Here is a 22700-nt window from a genome sequence, read left to right as displayed (position 1 = left end):
TTCTACTCACCAGTTGTTTGCTAAAGACTGGATGTATGTTCCATGTGTGATGTTTGTGTGTGGGTGGGATCTCTGGTCTGCTGGGGAATTCATGAGGCAGCCTTGTCTTGGTGAGATAAAGAGGATTTTTTGGGCGGGGGGGTATGACATTGACAGGAATGGACAGCTTAATTAATAACCACCATCCTTTTCTCCCTGACCTCGACTGGTCACACATGCTCTTACTGGAGCCCAGACGCAAGCAGCTTAATGTTCATTAGCAAATATTGATTGAGCTGTAGCTCACAGCGTGGATGTCAGAAACGAGGCTGAAAAAGAGGAAAGTTAGCGGACAGGAATTCGACATCAACAGAGCAGGATAAGGTAAGAACTCTGGACATATTTCATGTTCACTGGTGAGCAGGTGACTTCTTATGAGTCCGTGGCGTGCCACTGTGCCTGAGGTATGTTTGGCTGTTGTGTGTGGGCTGTTAGATTGGACTGGAGGTTTCTGAATCTTTGTGGGTTGCTTCTGGATCCCAGGGGAAATTACACTGAGTTAATTAAAAACAAAATGTGGCAGGTGAAGTCCATAAAAGTAATGTTTCACATGTTGTGGCCTTTTCACCAGATTGGAAAAGTTTAAAAGCGTATCTGTTATTCACAAATACCTTCAAGCTCATCTAGAGTTATTATATTATTAAATGATCTGCTAACTAGGACTGAATGCTTGCATAAATTATGTTCAGTAAAATCACATTAAGAAATACGACACTGATACTGTGATACGTCCTGTCAAGTGAGTCCTAACGTCACAATGTGTACTTGAATATGTAATATGACGAGAAATATGATAACCGTTCTGACAGGAGGTAGAAAGAAAAGACGCTTTCCATGACTTGCTCATAGAGAGGCCTTGTTGTGTCCTGACCTTCATCCCCCCACCTCCCTGCCGGCAGCTACTGAACATCTCCTCCCTGTGTGGGAGAGGAGACCCGTCAGGTGTGTTGATGTAGAGACTCCAAGGCTGATGTTTAATTACACTGTAGGTTTCAGAGGATCATGCAGGGCTATAGGTTTGCTCAGGAAATCTTCACCATGGTTCACAAATCATCCTTCTTTTGTGCTTGTAAACAGAGGCAGACAGCTACTTTGACCCAGTCCAACCTGTGTTTCCTGAGTTGGTGCCCGACGACCCTCCTGAATGAATGAGTGGGTGGGCCCCGACATCAATGTGGTGGGACCTCTGCATATCCCACCCAGCGATGAATTCCCCATCTCAGAGAGCACCCACTTGTTCGGTAAGTCTACTCAACCAGCTCACGGAAAGACAAGAGAGGAGTTTACAGTCAAACAGTGGTGCTTTGAGCTCAATGCTAATGTCACCATGCTAACATGCTCACAGTGACAACACTGAAGGAATACTTCACCCACAAAATGATGTTTTGTAAGTCTATTAGTCATGCCGTGTTACCTTGAATTCGTGACGAATCTTTCTTTGCATGCCTCCGTGGAAAATTGTAAACATTATGATTTATTGATTAATCAGGGACCACAGTTAACAACAGCAAAAACTATATCAAATTATCAAACATGCGTTTTTTATCAAAACTTGTCCATTTATAACTAAAATGCAAGTGAATTTTTTATGGTTTCTTCAAAGCCAGTCTCCAATACTAAGGTTTTTGGCAAAAATGCTGTGTTGTACAGTAAGCGCTGAGCATACGACTGGACAACTGAGACTTAGATTTCACTGCACGAGTTGTGTGAAAGTTTGTGAACGGATGTCTTGACGTAGTTTTACTGTTGTTAAACGACATCCCCAATCAGTCAGTACATCAATATGTTCACTGTTTTCCATGGAGATATGCTAGAAAAACAATGTTTTCTTTGCAAAATCAAGGTAACACAGTATGACTTATTGATTTTAAAAGGTCATTTTGTGGGAAGAGTATTCCTTTAACATGCTGATGTTTAACAGGTGCAATGTTTGTCATGTTCACTATTATATTTTTGTGTGTTAGCATGTTAACAGTTGCTGTTTAGCATTAAAACAGCTGATAGGAATGTCATGATTGGTCTTGAACCTGATGATCGTGCACGACTCCGTTACATGAGTCAAAAGTATCGATACTCAAATATTATTTTAATACAAAACTCTGAAACAACCTTCACACAGGATCCTGCCCAATATGTGGCCAAATCCATGAAAATCCATTACAAGTCATTTGACCAACTATAGCATAAAAACTGCAACTACTACAATCACAGAAAACTTTGTTTAAACAAGTCTATCTGGAATAAAAAATGTTAATATACCTTGACATGCTTTCTCAGGTTGGACAGTGAATTTTGTGGGCAGTGATGAATTTTGTTTATGGTGAAAAGAGCAAAGATTCAAATCAATATTATTCTGTCTTCATTTAAAAAATTCTAACATGGACTACAGAAATGACCATGGGTGCTCTGGTGGTGAGGAAACTGGAGCAAGCACTTTGAAGCTGACTAACAGGTGTAGAAGGAGTAGTTCAACATATCCTAAAAAAAAACATTTGTATGATATCTTACAAAAATGCAAATACAACAGTTCACATCATATCAACCAAAGTAGCACCCCACGAACTACATTACATACTTGATGTAAAGTTGCGTAAATTTGATGTAGCAATGATGAATGATGATGTAAAGTCACGTAGGTTTGGTTAGGGAAAAGTAACATGGAAACAATGTACCTTAAAATAACGTCACTTGGTTTCAGACACTGGTGTCCTGGGGGAAAGTCCTGTGTTGTTTTGCTCATCCACCACCCCAACCTCCCTTCTTATGTTGACTTTTGTTCTGTACTTTCTTCCCTTCTTCTGTCAGCACATTGGTCATATGAGACTTTTATGTTTCGTTTTTGACATAAAATACATCAGCAAATACCCGCCTCATGAACTTCTGAGCTTCTATGTGTCTTAAAAAAAAGGCAGTTGCTAACAAGTGGCCTAATGAAACTACAGAACGTCATCATGCCGAGCCGCACCAAGCACAGCTTTACAGTCTTGTAATGGTGGTGGCGTAAAGTCAAGAGTCCGTAGTGTAGTTTGTCTATAGTCTATTGTTAGCTTTTTACATCTGGCCATTGCATTTAGGCTTCAATAATCATGAAAGTGGTGTTCATTTGTGAAGAGTTGTTTATGACGAGGGAACCAGTGTGATCTTCTGCATTGGCCTACAGAAAAGTGTCATCCCTGGGGCACTCTATTAGGATCTCAGATAGTGTGGTGTGAGGCTAATCTGTACAGTTATAGTCACAACAACCAATGAACTCACTTCTTTTATAGGCTGACTCACGCACAAGACACACCTTCAACCTGTCAGAGTGAGTTGTGACACCGTAACACAATGTGCTGCATTTGAGAATGAGTGAAACTCACTGGTTAGAAAGCAAGCAGGGAAGTGGAATAGAAAGCTAAAGATAACAGACCAATGATTAAAATCTTCTGTCACTCCAAGTGGTTGCAGTACGAATGACAACTTGACTGAACCAATTGAAAAAAAAAGAAAAATTTATGTCTGGTCACTTACAAACTTAAGCAGCACCATACAGCGGCAGGCAGCTGGCACCATTTCTGGAAATGACTCCACTCATTAGCCAGCTACTTGAAATGATGTAAAGAAATGTGACTGCATGGTTAATGAATAGCCGTGGCAACCTTTGCTCCTCTTGGGATTTCTCAAGCAAACGCCAAGGAGTTCAGTACTTGATCTGCTGTTTCACGTCCATCCCATCATAAATAGATAAATTAATGGAAGACGGTTTGTCAGTTAGAGGTGAAAGAAAGACCGATCTGCAAACCACAGCTGGAGAGTTGGGGTCAGAGAGTGAAGTCTCTGGATAGTTTGCGTGTTCGGTCACACAGAGATGGCCATGGTCCACACCAAGTCTTCAAGAGGTCAGTATTACATGTACTCTACAGGTGCTGCATTTGTGTTGAGTGTGTCAGTTTATTTTAAGTACAGATTTAATGTGAGTGTCTCTTCTTGTAAACTACACGTGGTCTTTGAAACCATCGCCTTTTGGCTGTTTTCTAAGGGGGTATCATGTTGTGAATACGCTGCACTTGTTCTTAATATCAGTGATGATAAAAACAACATTTTCATCCTGACAACTATTCTTGGATAGAATTGAAACGTGCAAAAGAGGCTACATGTGATTCTGAAAGACACAGTGTTCTCTGTGCAAGCACGCTGTTAATCATTTATGGGTTTATAATATGAGTTGTGTGTGTTACTGACTACTGCTGAGCCACTTCCTATTCTTACAAGCTTCTGCAGGGAGGCACTTGCAATAAACTTGTCTTGTGCACTTTTTCCTTATGAAAACTGAGGTTTTCATGATTTCACATGAAGTATCATGCACAGACTGTAAAGCCCCCTGTTGTTCAGTAGCCCTGAACAGACAAACTAAACACTGGCTCCAAATAGGGCCATTCACATTTTCACATTGGCCACTGTAATTCTCTCCCACGCTTGGCACACAGGAGACTTTAGGTTTTACAACCTTATCACAAGATGTCAATAAATCCTACACACTGGACCTTAAAGTGCCCCCAAAAATGTATTATTGCTGGTTTAATAACTTGTGTCTTCAACAGATTTTACGTTTTCTGAAACAAACTTAATTTTGGGATCTAAAAGTAAACTTACTCATACTGACTTGACATTATTCTAAATGAAGTTCCTTTGGTATTTGGCTGCTTTCTGATACTCTATGGTTGTCCAAGTTTTATTATGTTGTGTTATATCAACTTCACTAAGAGTGAAAGTTAAGTCTTGACTTTGAAATGGGTAGTTTAAGATCAACTCAAGTTCCATTTTCAACCACATCTCATCATCTTCATGGGCAGATCAACTTTTCTCAGATGGAGATAACTTCAGCAGTTATTACTTGGTTCCATATTTATGCCATGTTATCATGATAATGATAAAACTTTATTTATATAGCACCTTTACACAAGAAATGCAGCACAGAGTGCTTTACAATAACAGCATTATAAGCACTAAGTGATACATATGAAAATAGACATTGTTGGAGCTATTTATTTGTTGTTAGTATTTAGTTGTTTTGCTAATAATTAATATTATTTGATTATTCTAGATATTTGATTTCGTTATGATTATGCTTGCTAGTATTTTGTTTTGTTAATTATTCATTTAGTTTAGTTGTTTCTGGTTTCGTATTTGTTCACTATTTCATTTCGTTTTAGGCATACTGTGGGCACCAAAGTTTATATATGTAGGAAAGTAGGTAGGCGACCAGAATGCACCTGGGTGGGCATATGGTTTTTTTTACCAGAGCAGGAGAGGCATGCAGGGATTTCTTTGTTCTTTGTTTGCTTGCTTGTTTTTGGTTGAATAAACCACTGGAAATGCAGAAACTTTGCATGGACAATGATTTTCTTTTGCCTGCGTACACTACATGCCCATGGTGCGGCAGTGGTCCTTTGTTTTTGTTTGACACGAGTTTGATTTGGATTACTCTTCTGGACAAACGGCCACTACAGACATAATGAACATAGAACAGACAAACAAGGCAACAAACACTGACTTTCACCTGGGAGAGTGGTGTTTGCATCCCATAAAATTATAAAGTCAAACCTTGTCTCCAAGCGGCAGCATGTACAGTGAGAATGATGATAATAATGTGGTTTTATGACAGCTTATCTCCATTCACCAAAGGAGGCCACCAGCCACAACTAAAAACTAAGTAAAATAATTAAGTGGACCTGAGTTACGATTCTGTTTGTTGTTTTTAAAAAGTTTTAAAGTCCCTCGTTATCTTCTCTCTCAGATATTCTTGCAGATCAAGGCAGTCCTCTCCTGCAGGATACCGACATCTTGCCCTTCACCAGCTATCCCAGCATGCAGTATCCATCGATGGAGCCGACCATGCCCTCCACACCATATTACTCCAGTCAGAACTACTACCCTCAGTACAACGGAGACGAATGGTACTCACACACAGGAATATATGAACTGAGGAAAGGACCCCTGGAGGTCGGCTATGATGCTGAAATGGAGGAGGTGTCTGCTGTGGTGCCCACTGTGTGCAAGAGAACACGGCACATGTCGCAGGCTGGAAGGGTCAAAGGGGAGGAACTGTGTGTGGTGTGTGGAGACAAGGCCTCTGGATACCACTATAACGCTCTTACCTGTGAGGGATGTAAAGGTGAGGCGCTGCGGTGAGCTGGGATTTAAATGCAGTGCTTGCATTTGTTTGCAAAAGAGTGTCTGGGATTTGTACGGTTTAAAGTACATGTCTGGGCACTGACGAAGGCTGCGATAGCGGAGAGTGACATTTGACCCACAGAGAAAAAATGGTGTTGTTGTGTTTAGCTGTTGACTTTAGAGGCCACCTATGACAGGGATGTTCATATCTACAGTCCAGACAGCAGCTGGTGAGGAGTATTTAACACATCTGTCATTTTTAATTAATACAAGAGCACTGGTCACGCTGTTTGCGCTTATTAGGTCGGACCAAGGGGCAGATAAGTGGCAATTCTTTGTCTGGAATATGCTTCGTTGCTGCATCTTATTTCCTGTTTGTGTGCTTGCCTGTTGATAAAAACAGATTAAAGGTTGTTGAATCACACTTTACAGCTATCACTGCCACTGCTGTACACAGTGGCATAAAGCTGCCGATCATATATTTAATTACATGCCAGGGACAGGCAGTAAATCCATGCAGTCATACAGTACATCAACGTCAGCTCTGACTTCTTGAGCTAAATAAAATATCAGAGCTGATTTAACGAGAACAAACCACAAGGAAATATTACAGTGACTTTACAGCCCTTCTCCACGTGAGAACGATCCATTTGGTAACAGGGGAGTCGTGGCCTTTAGCTGCTCCTCCCCATGTTTTTATGACACTGTGAATTTGCCGTGATTCCTGCCAACGCAGCGAGTGAATGGATATGAGTGTAATTCCACACTGTGAGGCTGGACAATGCCAGGAGCACAGCGGCTGGCCTCTCCTGCCATTTGACTGAGAATAGGTTCAGGTCTACCCGCTTCTGCTGCCAGATTGGGTTCCCTCTCAGCTTTCTGCAGCACAAAGCAGGAGCAACCTGAGCTCAGTTACGCTAATGCATGTCATTCTGCTTAATGTTCGATGTCAGAATGTCTAATAACTGTTCCAAAGTTATTCTGTGTGTGTGTGTGTGTGTCTGTGTCTGTGTGTCTGTGTGTTTTGCAATGTCTGGGACCTTGCCAGCCGGGTTCACAGGATTCTCTCTGTGACATTATTAGAACTGTGTGTAACCTTCCAATTTCATTTATATCAGCCTGTCAGTGACCCTTTCTGGTTACATAACTAGAGATCTGCATGAAGTACAAACTGAGCCATGACAGAAAAAGATCAGATTCTTTACTTAATATATGTAAAAGTAGAACTACCAAAATGACAAGTCCTTAATCCAAAATTCAAGTGTAGAACGATTATCTACCAAATATTCTTAAAGCAGCTATAATCAGTATATACAATCAGCTCTGTGGAGCATTTTGCCATCTCATTGTTTTAGTTTTCTGGTCTGCAATGTGATTCACTCACATTGTTCTCATTTGTTGTGTTTTGAGCTCCAGCAGTCAGCTGTTTTCACTAAAAAAAAATACTAAAACCCAGCTGCACGCTACCTGCACAGCACCGAACGCCTGACAGACACAGCACGTGACTAGCTGGTGAACATCCGCACTGTTTACACATGGTGTTAAGGTGCATCTTGGGTGATCTGATCACACGTGGACAGCTCTACATGTGTCTGCTCACACCTGGCATTAGAATGCATCTCTACATGCAACTTGAGAGACCACTTGTGATCAGTTCTCACTTTCCTGCTTTATATGCGAATTAACACCTACATCATTTCTGTTTGACCTGGTGTTCAGCCTCGACAAAATGTAACAAAACGTTTAAACGTAAACGGTGGTGTGTCGAACACATTGTTGTGTATGTTGTGTTATGCAAGCACACTGCCTTTTTAATTTGGTGGGTTTATATACACGACACCGCTGATTGGGTATGACCTCCAACACACTCTCCAAATAAGAGAAAGCCTTGAAGCTTTTTGCCCACTGTTTCACACTGTCTTCAGATTGAATTTGCCCCCAATACGTTGTCATTTTTAACCGGCAGGTGTGCAATACAGATGGGGTTTAATATTTGGTGTGTTCCAGGCAACCCAAATTGCCCAAGAAGTTTGAATCACCTGTAATATAATCTCTCAAGACAGATTCTGCAATTTACATTGTAGAATCTGTCGGCAGCCCTGTGTGAAAGATGACTGGGGGGGGCTTTGAGATTGAACATGCTGCGCTTTAGCCAATCACAATGGAGGGGGCATGGCCGAGACGTGCAGGTGTCCCCAGGAAATGTGTACCTACAGAAACAGCAAGCTCCGCGTCCATAGCGACCGCTCCACCCAAAACGCCGTCTCGTCAACGTGAAAAAACATATTTTTTCCAGCGGGTGTCTGAGTTACAACATGATTGAGCTAACTGGAGTAGTTTCATGTCGTATCCGACAATGGGAGGCTTTTAACAGATGACGTCCTGATGTTAGCTTTGCTAACTGTCCCTTTCAGCTGCAGCCACTGATGCTTTCTAGACATCATGATTTCCCATAACTGAATAAATACCACACATAGCAACACAAAACTGCTTTGCTAGCTCGATCATGTTGTAACTAAGATATCCGCTGGAAAAAATATTTTATTCACCGACCGTTTATTGAGTTATTACCTTATTTTTATACAGTCTATGGTTATTACAGACAGGGGCGTAGCACCAAATTCTGGGCCCTGTACACTCTCAATGTCAGTGGGCCCCTATCCATGCCAGTGCACGAGGCGTGTGAGCAAAAAAAGAAAAAAAGGGGTATTTATTTAAAATAAAAAAGCATAAATAGGGTTTTAAGCTACACCCTTCCTTGCCATCAGCATCTGATGCTCTACATCTACAAGAATAAAGAATTGGTATTAGCCTCTTAACATACAAATAACCCAACCTACTTTTTAAAGCAAGCTCACTTTGTATTTCTAGAGCCATTTCAGTGCAAGATAAACTGCTAAAAATAATGAAACATATGGCCAAGCATTGCTTATTATGTTGACAGATTGTCTTTTAAATGGGGCTCATTTTGTGTTGCTATGGGCTGAGCTCGAAGGCTGTCAACCAAACAGTTATAACTGGTAAGTATCCACAAGAGGGCGCTTGACAGTGCTTGACATCTACCATTTAGAACAAGTACAAAGATAATGTGAAAGGTTGCAAATATGTTTTTGATTGATATTGAGATCACAGTTATTTAACATGATTATTCATTGGCTTTGGTAACATCATTAATTTATTGAGCATTGACAATAGCTTTTAAGCACAGCACTGCACTGTAATGCTAAGGCTTTTTACCAGACAAAAATAATAAATTGCTTTATTGCTCAATTAATATATTACTAGTGTGCACTTGAGCCTACAGTGATATTGGTAGGCTATTTACATGTTGATATATGCAGCAGAAATATTGCTAGGTGGATCATTTATTAAGTCTCAGCACGGAGTTTCACTTTCAGCTCTGCTGTGTTAGTAGACAATAGGCTATAGCACAGGCACTGAACCAAAAGGCTAACTTACTTTAAACTTAAGGTAAACAACTCGCATTTAGGCAGCAATTCTACCAGTCAGCAGCTCTCTCTCTCTCTCTCTCTCTCTCTCTCTCTCCCTCGCGAACCAACATACCAACGTAAGAGGGGGTCGGTGGGGGGAGCTCGCCCTTGAATACTTGAACAACGATCTCACCTTGTCTTTGCTCATCTCTAAACTCAGCCTCATCTTCAGAAGAGCCACCAGGACTGGCCACTGCTGCTCCTGCTGCTCCCGCTGCTGCGGCTGCGCCAGAGCCACTGTTTGTTTCTGAAACTGGTTAATGTTGACAACTAACGTTAGCTGGCCCATAATTGTCTTTATACTTACAACCGCAAGCAGCCTGGTTGGCAACTAGCTAAGCTAAAGACTTCACGTGAGCATACAAGCATTAGCAGCAGCTGTCTGGAGTGGACTACGATAACTTTAATTGGACTTTGCATAACAAGCAAACTCGGTTCACCTTTGGGAAAGAAAGCAGTCAACAGCTGCCTCCCCTCATTCTGCCTTCTTTCTTTTCCTTTCCTCTCTTTCTTCTTTTGATACCCCGATTTATACTTTTTGGGCAGCATGATGTCTAGCCCCCAGGTCATTCAATCTGGGCTCACTGACGTTACACTTGTCGCTGTCGGGCAGGCTAAATCATTTTACACCTCCAAGAGGGGGCCCCCAGAATGTCCAATATGTGGGAGGACTGTGACATAAAGTTCATTCTCTCAGTTGATATTATCAATATATTTGAAATAAATTATGACACCAATTAATTGGAGGGCCCAATTCATTCAAAATAAAAACATCACAAAAAAAAAAAAAATCAGGATTTTCATGGGCCTCTCTCCCTACTTGGGCCCTGGGTAGTCAGGTCCACTTTTCCCCCTGCTACCACGCCCATGATTACAGACACCGCTAACGGCTAACGTTAACAGCTAACGGTTAGCCCAGCTAATCTACAATAACCATGTTATTATTTACAAAACATTTGTTCAATCATTGTGTTTATAGACAAACATCAGATTAGTCTAAACGGTGATATAGTGACGTGAAAAATGTGACATATAGCTAAACTCTGTTGGTTTTCTACCCTAAGTATTTGTAAACAACACTGCGATTCCCTGGGGGCACCGCCGGAAGTGAACGTGAGCGTGAGCGATCGCCGAGGCCCCTGCACTTCCATTAGTCGAAAAAAAAAAAAAAAAATCGATGGATTTCCAGATTGCCTGTAATATAACTCTTTTTTTCACACTTTTTGAAACTTTCAGATGTCATGGACAAAGCTAGCTTACATGATTTGAGAGCCAACTGGGAATGAAACAAAGGATGATCAAAAGCAGAGCCAGGACTTCTGTCTCTGCTGTGATAGCCACAGGACATCAGTTGAATAGGCGGTCCTTTAATGTGGCCCAGGATACATTAGTGTACATGCTGCTGAAAGAATGTGGCCATGTACTGGCCAGACCACCTCCAAATGTGGTCCGAGCGATCAAATCTCGAGACACATTGAGGGTGCATCGGGTGCATTCTCACCTGTACTTAGAGCCGTCCATTTGTGATCAGATCACCCAAGATACATGGTGTTGTAAACAGGGCCTTCATGAAGCATTTAGTAGCTGAAGAGCCAAATATTTCCTGCAGGATTTGGTGGAGACCAAAACCAGAGCTAAAAGGACAGTAAATATTTGACTCAGGTTCACTGGGTGGCCAGAAACATGAGTCCAGATGAATGATAATGTTGCTTTGTGTCCACTGGGTGTATAGATAAGTTGTTGCTAGCATGTTAAAAGATGATAATTGGTCAGTTTTGTGTTTGTTGTTTCTGCTGCACCCAAGTGGAAAAAAAAATCCAAACAATCTGATATACAAAACTACAAGTACTCAATATGCAGAATGGACTCTTTCATAGTGTTGTTTTATACTGTGATATATACTTATTATTACTTTATTATTGTCCCTGATACATTTTGGGTAAGCAGCCTTTTACTCTTGCTGTTGGTCAAGGTGGAGATCATTCAGACATGTTCACAAGATAAATGCAAAGTTACTAGTAACCATAGTTGGCATTTAATGTTGTTAGAAAAATGAGTGAAGAGCAGAGTAGAGGTATAAAGTAGTATTAAATGGAAATAATTAAGCACAAGCACTTTGGGAATGAACAGTACTTAAAGGTCTAGTGTGCAGGACTTAGTGGCATATAGTGGTGAGGTTGTAAAACTGAAACTTCTCCCATGTGCTAAGTGTGTAGGAGAACTATGGTGGTCAATGTGAAAATGTGAATGGCCCTGTCTAGAGCCAGTGTTTGGTTTGTCTGTTCTTAGCTACTGTAGAAAAAACATGACCCTGTGGAAGAGAACCTGCTCTATATGTCGATGTAAACGGCTCAGTATAAGGTAACAAAAGACACAATGACTCTTAGTTTCAGGTGATCATAAACTAAATAAAACATAGTTAGGAATATTATATAGGCCTACCATTTCACTTCAGTCACTTTCCAGCTCTGTACTAAAGTGTGGACCAACAGAAAATGCTTGACTTTGTATCAGCTTCTTCTGTACCTGGCTCATGATAATTCCTTGTTTTGTCAACCACATTCAGGTTTCTTCAGACGGAGCATAACCAAGAACGCTGTGTACAAATGCAAGAGTGGCGGGAATTGTGAGATGGACATGTACATGCGCAGGAAATGCCAGGAGTGTCGGCTAAGAAAGTGCAAGGAGATGGGCATGCTGGCTGAATGTGAGTATCACTGATCATTAAGAGACTCTCATTCCTGTTCATGCTGATTGAATGCAGAAACGATTGGTAATAAATGCGACAGGGAATGAAAGAATTGTAGACTTGTTTCTACTCACTGTCATCCATCAATTCAAACTGATTTCCACCTTCCACATGCACACACTTTGCTGTTTGTGTAGTGGAGTCAAGAGAGAGGCTGTCGAAGGTTGCCTCATTTTCCATTCTGGCACGGCCTGTTGAATTTTACTGGAGGATTAAATGCCACATATCACACAACAGAAAGGTCCAGCTTTTGTTACTGTTACGGGAATAGAAGCAATTAAACAGACAACTTAAGATCCGTTTAGGAGGAATTAACACCTTCAAAGTGGCTGCTATTGTTAAAAGGAATTTGCCATTAAGTATTTTTTCTGAACACCTTTCTATTTGGGAATGTTGCCCTCTGTGTTTTCATAAGCTACCTTATAAGATACCTCAGTATGAAGACAGAAGCTGTGAACATGTACCTTCTGAGTTGTTGGAGGATGATTAGTTATTGGGTCTATAGGAGCTGTCAGTAGCAAAGAACAGGAGGATGGACTGGACTCCTGTTGCTCATAAATAGTGCAGGCACACTGTGATGAATATTGCAGGGTGGCAGGCCTTCATGACTCTACCCACTGGAGCAATAAGAGCTCCACAAAGTAGACTTTTTCAGTCATGGAGTGAAAAAACAGGTGCTATTTCACAGGAGAGACTGATTTCACTCTTCTTACTTTCCTCTCAAATCTTGTTTACGAGAGAAATTAATTTTTTATTAGGACTTAGAGAGTCAGACAGAAACGTAGAGGACTAGCCAGCCTGTCTCCCAGAAATTAGAGTTGTATGTTTCAAAACATACCACCCCCCAGAACCCCCAGCTGCTCGGGGCACCCGTTCAAGGCAGCCCCCTTGCTCCATCATCTCTCCATTTAATGCACGTATAGATCTGGTTTGTGTGTGTTTTTCAAGCCTGTGCACATATGACAAAAAATAATGACATAGTGACAAAAATTTAATTTGCCCTCAAGAATTAGTAAAAAGTGTATCTTCTTCTTCTTCTTCTTCTTCTTCTAATAACTGGGCAGCAGCGTTTTCAACTAGATTCATTGGTGATGGGAAATGCCAATTTTGGAGATGGTTTTGACAAAATCTACCTGCCTGTTAAAACTCAGATCACCATCAAATACAGCACCCAGGTTCTTTGCGTGTGGTCTGATGTAGGCGAAAATGTGATCGAGGTTGTGGGCAGTAACAGTGGTCTGATGTGGGGGGTCAAAGAGAAGGATGTCTGTCTTCTCCTCATTGAACTGCAAGAAACCAGTCAACCAGACTTTAATGTCTTTAATAGAAAACATAATTTACGCTTCATAACATTTCCCTCAGAACACATTTGCTGTTTCACATTAGTTGTATAGAAACATAACTTATGGGAGACAGGGCTGGACTAGCAAGGTTTTACATTCATACATTAGTGTGAGAACAAGTTATCACTCAAAGGATGGTTGAATGAAAATATATTTTCCCTTAATGGAAAATGTGGCCAGTGCTGCGGCAAAAGTAAAAAAAAAAAAAAAAAAGGTAGACTTTAATGAAACAAGACAATAAATCAATAAATTATGCATTGATTTAAATGTGAGCTGCAACTTATGGATAAGTGACTGCACATAATATATGTTGTTGAAATATTAATGGCAGAACATTACAGTTAGGATTCTCATTTCACTCTGCCGTTTGGTTTCTAATGTTAATACAGCCTCATTATAAATGAAAATGAACACTTGCAAATGCTGTTGATTAACACACATAGTGAAGCCTTCATCACTGCCGGCAGGCCTGCTGACAGAGATCCAGTGTAAGTCTAAAAGGCTGCGGAAGAACACCAAGGCCTCCCCGGGAGAGTCGACTGGAGACGAGACAGAGGGCGCGGACAACACGGACAGCAAACAGGTCACCTCAACCACCAAACTGTCAAAGGTGATCACAACCAGTTGCAGTTTTTCCATCTTATTTTTTTCCTTTAAATTCACTGAGTATTTCATATAAACTGAGACAAATAATGTGTCACCACTTAACGATGGGTTTTGTTGTCTGTTCAGGAAAAAGTGGAAATCACCAAAGAGCAGCAGGTGCTTGTGAGTGCCATCGTAGATGCTTACAACAGACATCAAATTCCTCAAGACGTGGCCAAAAAGCTGGTAAATTACCCTCAATATCACTTCAAACTTCACTTTTCTTTACTTTTCTCTATTTGAATTATTGATGATAAAAGATCCAATAAATTAGTCTGTCTAAATTTGAGAAACTCAAGTTCACATGATGACATGCTTTGATCTTTATTGCCACTAATCATAGTTGAGTAGCCTGCTGGTAGACTTTATGCAGCTTGGTTGATCTGATCTTTTCCAACACTGTTTTCTTGTGTTGTTTCACCAGCTACAAGAACAGTACAGCGCAGAGGAAAACTTCCTGCTACTGACAGAAATGGCAACAAGTCAAGTTCAAGTTCTGGTGGAGTTTACAAAAAACATTCCAGGTATTGTTGCCTATTTTGAAAATCTTATAGACAGGGTTCCCACATCATGGAAAAGTAATAGAATTTTACAATCACATTTTCCAGGCCTGTAAAAGTCCTAAATGTGGTAAAAATAATTCAAAGTTTTGGAAAAGTCGTGGAATTTTGTTGCATGTAATGAATTGTTACAGTAATCTGACATGGATAGCCTTACACGTAATTTAACATGACGGCATGTGTATTTTCTGTGTACAATGTTTTGTGTACATTTCTGGATTTCTCTCCCCACATTTCCTCTCTATTCATGTTTGCAAGTGAGCTGAAATTATGTTTAACTGGAGTTTAAATCTGAAATGTTTGAAAAACACCTGGCACAACAGACAAACAAAACAATTATTATGAGTCTTTGACAAGTCATGGGAAAGTTTTGAAATCACGTTCATGAAAAAGTGTGGGAACCCTGTATAGAATATAGTCTGTTATAACACTAGGATCATGGATGATAACATGCGGGATGTAATGAGTGGTGTGACACCTCTGGCAGGCTTTCTGTCTCTGGATCGTGAGGATCAGATCGCTCTGCTGAAGGGTTCGGCTGTGGAGGCCATGTTTCTGCGCTCAGCTCAGGTTTTCAACAGAAAGATGCCCAAAGGACACACAGAACTTTTGGAAGAGAGGATACGCAAGAGTGGTGAGTCGACTGAAGTGATCCCATGAAAATAAGAATGATAGAAAGGACAATAAAAAGTTGCGTGGTTGTTTGACAAACACAAAAGAAAAAGGTGACTAGTTGTTGTGTTGACAAAACACATCAGTGAGGCTGTAAATGGTGTGACATTCACTGGTTTGAGAACTCTGTTTTGGCCTATTCTTTTACCTGTTTTCCTTATTAAACAAAAAAAATACAACCATACACCAATCCAAGTTTCTCTCTCTCAACTTACACTAACAATAGCGTAGTTGCCTTTTTAACTCATCATAAAACGCACTTAAATCAAACTTGATTAAAACAAAATAAAACACTTCAAAACCCTCTTAGTTAGTCTTGTTAATCAATTCATTAGTCCGCTGTTCCAACAATCACCAGCTCTGTTGGATTGGTCAAAATAAACTCCTAAAGGGGAACTACACCCATTTTCAAAAATCATTCATGTTTGGGACGGCTGTGACTCAGAGGTAGAGCGGGTCATCCACCAATCGGAAGATCAGCAGACTCAATCCCCTCATTCCTCCAGTCTGCGTACAGAAGAATCCTTGGGCCAGATATTGAACCCCAAATTCATCCCAATGGCTGTTCGATCGGTGTGTGAGAGCATGCAAATTTATTACTGCGTAACAGGTGGCAACGTGTACATGTAGCCTCGGCCACCAGTGTGTGAGCGTGTGTGTGAATGGGTTAATGTGACTTGTAGTGTAAAAAGCAATTTGAGTGGTTGGAAGAGTGGCAGGTCCATTACTATGGACTAAGAGAGTTCAAAATTATTGGTAAACATTAGTAAATCTTTCTCCTAAATCCAACAACCAGGTTACTAAAACTCTAATTTATGATGTCATGGGTATAAAGTCTGCAGCTGCTCAACAGACAATGAATTGGGAAAGATTTTCGAGATGACACAGAGAGCATCCAGAGGAATGATCTGAGTATATGGGTACATTTTCTGTTTCAGGACTGAGATCTGTACAACTGAAAAGAGCTCATTTAGGTAAACAAAAAAGAGAAAGAAATGGCCACACCATAAAATCAGGCTCCCATTCACTGTCTGTGGAGCAGCTCCAGACTTTATACCTGATGCCATAACAAGTTGAGACTTACTTCTCTGGTTTCTGGCTCTGAGAGAGAGTAGCTCACGTTCATATTGGAATTTTCAATTCAGTTGTTGTTCCCCTTTAGTTCACTGAGTTCGATGAGAATATATGTTGACCTGCACTTTGTTTATCCCTGCAGTCTCTGCCTCTTAGCTGTCCACTGAGCTGTGACTCTTACTCGTTTCAGAGACAGCTACAGTAGCGTTACATCATGTTTCAACAAACATACAAATAATGGCAAAAGAAACAGGAAGCTAGTCCACTGCTCATTTGGTCCTTATTGCAAACCTCACCTCAGTGAGTACACAACGTGATGCAAGTCAGTCTGTTCTAAGGAAGTTAGGGTTGTTACAACGGATGTACTGTTTCATAGAACATACTGTGTATGACCTGCACTTGTATAGCACATTTCTAACGCTTTTTACACGACGAGTCACATTCACGGATTCACACACTGGTGGCCAAGGCTACCATATACGGTGCCACCTGTTACACAGCTTTAACACACTCACACACCAATGGAACAGCAGTCAGAGCAAAATGGGGTTCAGTATCTTGCTCAAGGATACTTCAACATGCGGACTTAAGGAGTCTGGGATTGAACCGCTGATCATCTGATTAGTTGACATCCTGCTCTACCTCCTGAGCCATGGCTATGTCATTTCAAAGTGTGAAAGTAGAATAACTTTACTCCTAATTCATGACCTTCAAGAGTCTTTGGTGCGTTGCTCTTCCAGCAGGCTACACATGCAGCATGGTGACATTTGTAGTTCCACCTGCAGCCGGGCGTCAGGTCTAGTCAGATCCTCCTTTAATAATTGATCTGCCTGATCTGTGTGATGCAGCTGGGAGATGTGTGCTGACCTGTTGATCTCTGGCTGGGTGTAGGTTACACATGCACACACACCCTCACTGGGTACAGTTACACTCAGTTTAGGCGTGTGTGTGTGTGTGTGTGTGCGTGCGTGCGTGCGTGCGTGCGTGCGTGCGTGCGTGCGTGCGTGCGTGTGTGTGTGTGTGTGTGTGTGGGCATGCCGGCAGGTAGAGGAGAGCATTCAAAGCCAACAGCTCTTCGGTGGCATCATGTTTCATTTATTGAAACCCATATAAGGTGTTTCCTATATTTCATTTGCAGCCTATATTTACACATACAGTATGTCCCATATCAACTAGTTTGCTGCTTGGTGGTTTTAAGAAATCATTTATATGTATGCGAGGTGTCATTATGTCAACCACGTTGGACAGTTAGACAGACAGTGATGGCAGGAGCGTGTGTGTGTGAGGCGCTGGGTCCCTCAGCGCAGCTCTGGTGTGTGAATGGTGGGGATAAGAGACATTCACACTAAAGGCCAGTCTGGGAGAATAAGGGAGCAAAGCTGTCTGAAGAGACCATTGTTTCTTATCAAAACATCAAGAGTGCTATTGTCCACTTCTCTCCCTCTGAGCCCCGCTGGCATTTCTGAATGCTTGATGATGTGTCCGAGCAGACAGATAGCCTCTGCTAGACTGAAGAGCATCAGAAGTAGGAACTGTTGCCAGTGTGCAAGAGCAAAGTGAATGCAAACATTTGAAGTTATATAGAGAGTAGTTTGTAATAACCATCCTTATTTAATGTTGAATCATTACCTAAAGAAGAAAAGCCTCCTAATGCAGACTAATTCTTCTTTACCCCCATCACGAAATGGTCACAATGGTCTGCCTGATGATTGCTTTACTGGGAGAGGTAGACTTGCAGCTCCCTTTCTGTGTGAGCTCGAGTTTATTTTCTTTGTGATTATGTGTGATCATCATGTGAAGAATAATAACAGATTAGGGCAGACTGTTGACTGAGTGTCCTGGCTCAAAGTGCAGACTGTTATGCAAGATGGGATCTTTCTGCTTTTTGCCTGCTCTTCCTCCTGTAATGTTTTGTACCCTTGTTCTTCACCATGTGTTGACTGTTCTTTGTCCTGCATTGCTTTTTGCGCAACATTTGCACCATCATTCATCGGATTAGTTTGTCACATGAGCATTATATAGACTAACATCATCTGCATACAAACCAAGCGGCAACTTCAAGGGGTGAAAAAAGAAGCCATTGTGGAAGTGCAAAAAACTGCAGATATTTGAACGGCCACATGGCGCTGGCTCCAGAGGGGAGTCAATCCCCATAGATTGCTGTTTTAAAATGCCTAATTCCACAACAAAAGGCAAAAATGGTCAAAAACACACTAACAAGACACACTGGGAAAAAACGCTGGAATTCTCACTCAATGGTAAAGATGATCTGGCAACAAAGAAGGGGAAGACAGAAACTTAAATACTCTAAGACAAGGGAGACAATAGCCCCTTTTACACTGCCAGATTTTCCATGAATGTTGGGCCGTTTTGCCGACAAGCTGCGAGCGTTTAGACACACAGAGCCAGATTGGCAAGTTGATCTGAGGTGCCCAATTTTCTGCCTCATAGGGTAGTCATATTGGCAGAACCCTTTTGGTTTAAACAGACCAAGGCGACCTTCCGCAACGGGAGGGGCTGTTGATGACTTGTGGGAGGAGCTGTTGATGACGCCGCACACGCGAGCAACTGGCGGTGGATAAACAGGAAACAGCTGATAGCAGGAATTAGCGAGCAGCTAGTAGCAAGAGGAAAATGCAAACCTGACAGACACTGTAAAGATGAGCAACTGGGGAGACAAGGAATTGTGAGCCCTCCTTGCCCTCGCAAATGAAGAGGCCATTAACCGTCAGATGTTGGGAACGGTGAAGAACGGACCGACTTACGAGAGAATCGCCAAAGGACTGACTAGCCAAGGCTTCCCTCCCACGTCACTGGTTACGTCACACACTGAGCTACATGTTTTGTTACTTGCTCACGCCCCCCATTGCCCCGAAAAAGGCACATTCTGTATAAACAAAAGTAGGCAGGTGGCATTTTGCCACATTCCCCGATTTTGTTTTTATACTGCCAGTGCTGAAAAAAGACTGATTGGGCTTTCCTGCAAATTTGCACAAGTCCTATTTAAAAAGGGCTTATGAGACACAGGTGAAATACACTGAGATACAGGTGAAATACATTAGGGCAGGGCAAGTAATCATGAAGGAGGGAAACTTGACAGGTAGTGGGATCTGAAACAAGACTAGACAATGGTTACTTAGATAAAACAGGAAACACAGGGATGACAAAAAAAAACATGAACTCAAGGGGCTCGACAGGTCATGATAGCTGGTACAAAAAACAGTTTTGGTCTCTGTAGCTATTTTTCCTGCTCATGACAACTATACAGGGGCTGAATGTTTATATAACTTACCCATTTAAATGTTGTTGAGGCTTAAAGTTGCACATAACGAAGGGCGGGTCGCTTTGAGTGACAGGCCGTCTGCTGATAGTGGTCTCGGCTTCTCACTCAGATCCACCCCTTTGCACCTCCACAGTCCAGCCTCTTGCCCAAACATGGTCACTTCTGGCTCAAAAAAAAAAACCAACATGGCAACACCCAAAATGTCGAACTTGAGGCTTCAAAATGGGAGTTCACAAACCAGTGGGTGACATTACGTCCATTATTTTTACAGTCTATGATACAGATACAGATCACTTCTTATTATGTGAGGTAATCAAAATTCAAAGTCATAATCTCGTGATCGATAACAACAAAAGTTGCTCTTGACAATTTCACTCATGCTGTTTTTCTGTCGTGTGTGTTGTAACCACTTATCTTTGATCCCAATGCGCTCTTATCCCAGGCCGCCACTTTCTTGTGCCTTTTGCATATGATACCAATGCAGAAGACACCCTTTGGCTGCCATCTCTATGAGATGCATACTCGTTGGAACATGTAGTTAAAGTTTGGTTTAGGTTAGGTTTAGGCAACAAAACTACTTGGTTAGGTTTAGAAAAAAAAATGCTGTTTTGGATTGAAATAAGTACATAACATGATGTAAATATGTCAGGTGAGTGACATCAGTTCATGACAAAGAGACATGAGTTACCTAACGTTATGTTAAAACAGCACTGATTTTTAATCAGCCATGGGACAGGAACAGCCGTCTCCTCCTGGATGAAAGCCTGCATTTGTTTAATCCCATCCAACCAGACACCAAAGGGTGCCTTCAGCAGTGGTATCACACACTGAGAGGTGTGACAGAGCGTCTTGTCTTGCTTATGGTTAATGCAGCATTGTATATGTGCTGAAACCACTATAAGTAATTAAACTGGGGCTTAACAGACAGCTCATTGTGTTGTGCTGAGGTCTGTGTTTAACTTTACCTTATCAAAGGGTTTTAAGGGGAGCTTGATTGTGCCTATTCAGCATATGTTTTGGGACAATTTATGACATTTTCTCTGCAGGTATATCAGAAGTATTCACGACACCCATGTTCAACTTTTATAAAAGCATCGGTGAACTCCACATGGCGGTGGAGGAACAGGCTCTCCTCACCGCTATAACCATCCTAACACCAGGTGAGCCAGCATCAACAGCTTCTAAGGATCCACAAGTATTTTATACTGACACTATATAAGGCGTGTCTTCTACATTCTTATGATATTAAAATAGGCTAATGTATCATCCTCTCCAGATCGGCCTTATGTGAAGGATCACGAGGCTGTTGAGAGACTTCAGGAGACCATGCTGGACGTGCTGAGGAAGCTGTGTGTCCTGCAGCACCCACAGGAGCCGCAGTACTTTGCTCGTCTCCTGGGCCGTCTGACAGAGCTGAGAACACTCAGCCACTACCACGCAGAGATGCTCACGTCCTGGAGGATGAACGACCACAAATTTACACCGCTGCTCTGTGAGATCTGGGACGTGCAGTGACACACCAGGAGAAAGGCGTAACAAAGGGATGATAGCACGAACATTTCAACTTGCAAGACAGTCATCATACGACTACAGGGCATATTTATACTGGAGGATGTGAGGATGTGGAATGAAATCCCTGCATCACCTGTTGCTGCAGTCAGTCCTGACTCTTTGAATGGTTTAGAGTACTGTTTGTGTTTATTCTGCTTGTGTATTTTTAATGACTCACAACATCATCGTGTTTGCCCACTGTGTGATTCAGCCAACTTAGACTCAGTCTCATTGTTGAGATGTTGTGACAGAGTTTTCAGTGCAAAGGGGAAACTGTTCAAAGGTGGGATCTGGAAAACTTCTCTTTAGAACTTCTCTTTAAAGTCCCAAAGTTATTAGTTGGACGAGAACAAACTGAAACTTATTCAATGTAAAGATGGTGCTCATAGAAAGTGTAAAGTTTAGATTACATTGAGTTTAATAATGGCTTAGTTTATTTTTTATTTGTAAAACTCACAGTACTTGCACATGTTCTTGCTGTAAATACGCAAAAGTTGTCCGCCTCAATAAACAACCAGATTAACAGGAAAAAAAAATGTATGTTGGAACATTCTTACGTTTACTTTCATACCTGTCAGCACAGAGGAAACAATTGTTCAGGAGTACAGGAAATACAACATCTGGTACATCTGGAAAATAATGGTTCCTCCTCCTCTTTAATCTTTCTGAAAATATCACAATGAACTGAAAACATTGACTGAAGATTAAAATGTTAATGCCTGACAGTCTCCCAGATGAAATATGGTCCTCTGTTAGATAGACTGTAACAACAAAAACAATGACTTTTTATGCCTTATTAATTCCTACATGAAACCCTCTGTTAATATTTCAATTCAGTGGAGTATCAGAGAAAATGCACCTCAACCACAGGATGTATTTTTATATATTTTGGCCAGTTTTATATGATTAAGGAATATTTAATGCCATTGTGGACTATTTTAATACCATTACATTTGTTAATTGGTTTGAATCTTTAATGTTAGGTTCCTCAATTTTCTCTTTTTCATGAAGTTCTTTCTCTATATGTGTCTGTCTTTGTTGGTATACCTCTGCTATTGCTGTAGTTGTTGTTAATTGTGGTAGGCGTAATCATAGGGGTTGCCAGATGGGGCCACTTGAAAATCTTGGGATGGCACACCA

The 22700-nt window shown here is 41.3% G+C and overlaps 1 protein-coding gene across 6 annotated transcripts; it reads left to right on the top strand.

The window, feature by feature from the left end:
- The first annotated feature begins 129 nt into the window (after positions 1 to 129).
- Positions 130 to 22690, top strand: nr1h4 (nuclear receptor subfamily 1, group H, member 4). Of its 6 annotated transcripts, none has more exons than XM_049574698.1 (11): positions 130 to 363; positions 889 to 981; positions 1117 to 1280; positions 5816 to 6193; positions 12250 to 12390; positions 14219 to 14385; positions 14508 to 14606; positions 14845 to 14944; positions 15468 to 15614; positions 21056 to 21169; positions 21286 to 22689. In XM_049574698.1, exons 3-11 carry the CDS (start codon positions 1184 to 1186, stop codon positions 21522 to 21524), a joined length of 1482 nt encoding a protein of 493 aa, XP_049430655.1. In that variant the 5' UTR covers positions 130 to 363; positions 889 to 981; positions 1117 to 1183; the 3' UTR covers positions 21525 to 22689. The 6 variants fall into 6 exon arrangements, with proteins under 6 accessions (XP_049430655.1, XP_049430654.1, XP_049430653.1 ...); XM_049574697.1 differs by having other exon boundaries at positions 849 to 981; XM_049574696.1 differs by lacking the exon at positions 889 to 981.
- Positions 22691 to 22700: the final 10 nt, after the last annotated feature.

This window comes from Epinephelus fuscoguttatus, linkage group LG4, assembly GCF_011397635.1.
Source record: "Epinephelus fuscoguttatus linkage group LG4, E.fuscoguttatus.final_Chr_v1".
NCBI classification, from domain to species: Eukaryota; Metazoa; Chordata; class Actinopteri; order Perciformes; family Serranidae; genus Epinephelus; species Epinephelus fuscoguttatus.
Note: the sequence above shows the minus strand (reverse complement) of the source record. Positions and strands in the feature narration are given on the sequence as shown.

Bases quoted from the DNA above. Each gene is read 5' to 3' on its own strand.
- nr1h4 (XM_049574696.1), top strand. From the start codon at position 1,184: ATGAATGAGTGGGTGGGCCCCGACATCAATGTGGTGGGACCTCTGCAT. The intron at 6,194-12,249 runs GTGAGGCGCTGC...AACCACATTCAG, and splicing joins TACCTGTGAGGGATGTAAAG to GTTTCTTCAGACGGAGCATA. The intron at 15,615-21,055 runs GTGAGTCGACTG...TTTTCTCTGCAG, and splicing joins AGAGAGGATACGCAAGAGTG to GTATATCAGAAGTATTCACG.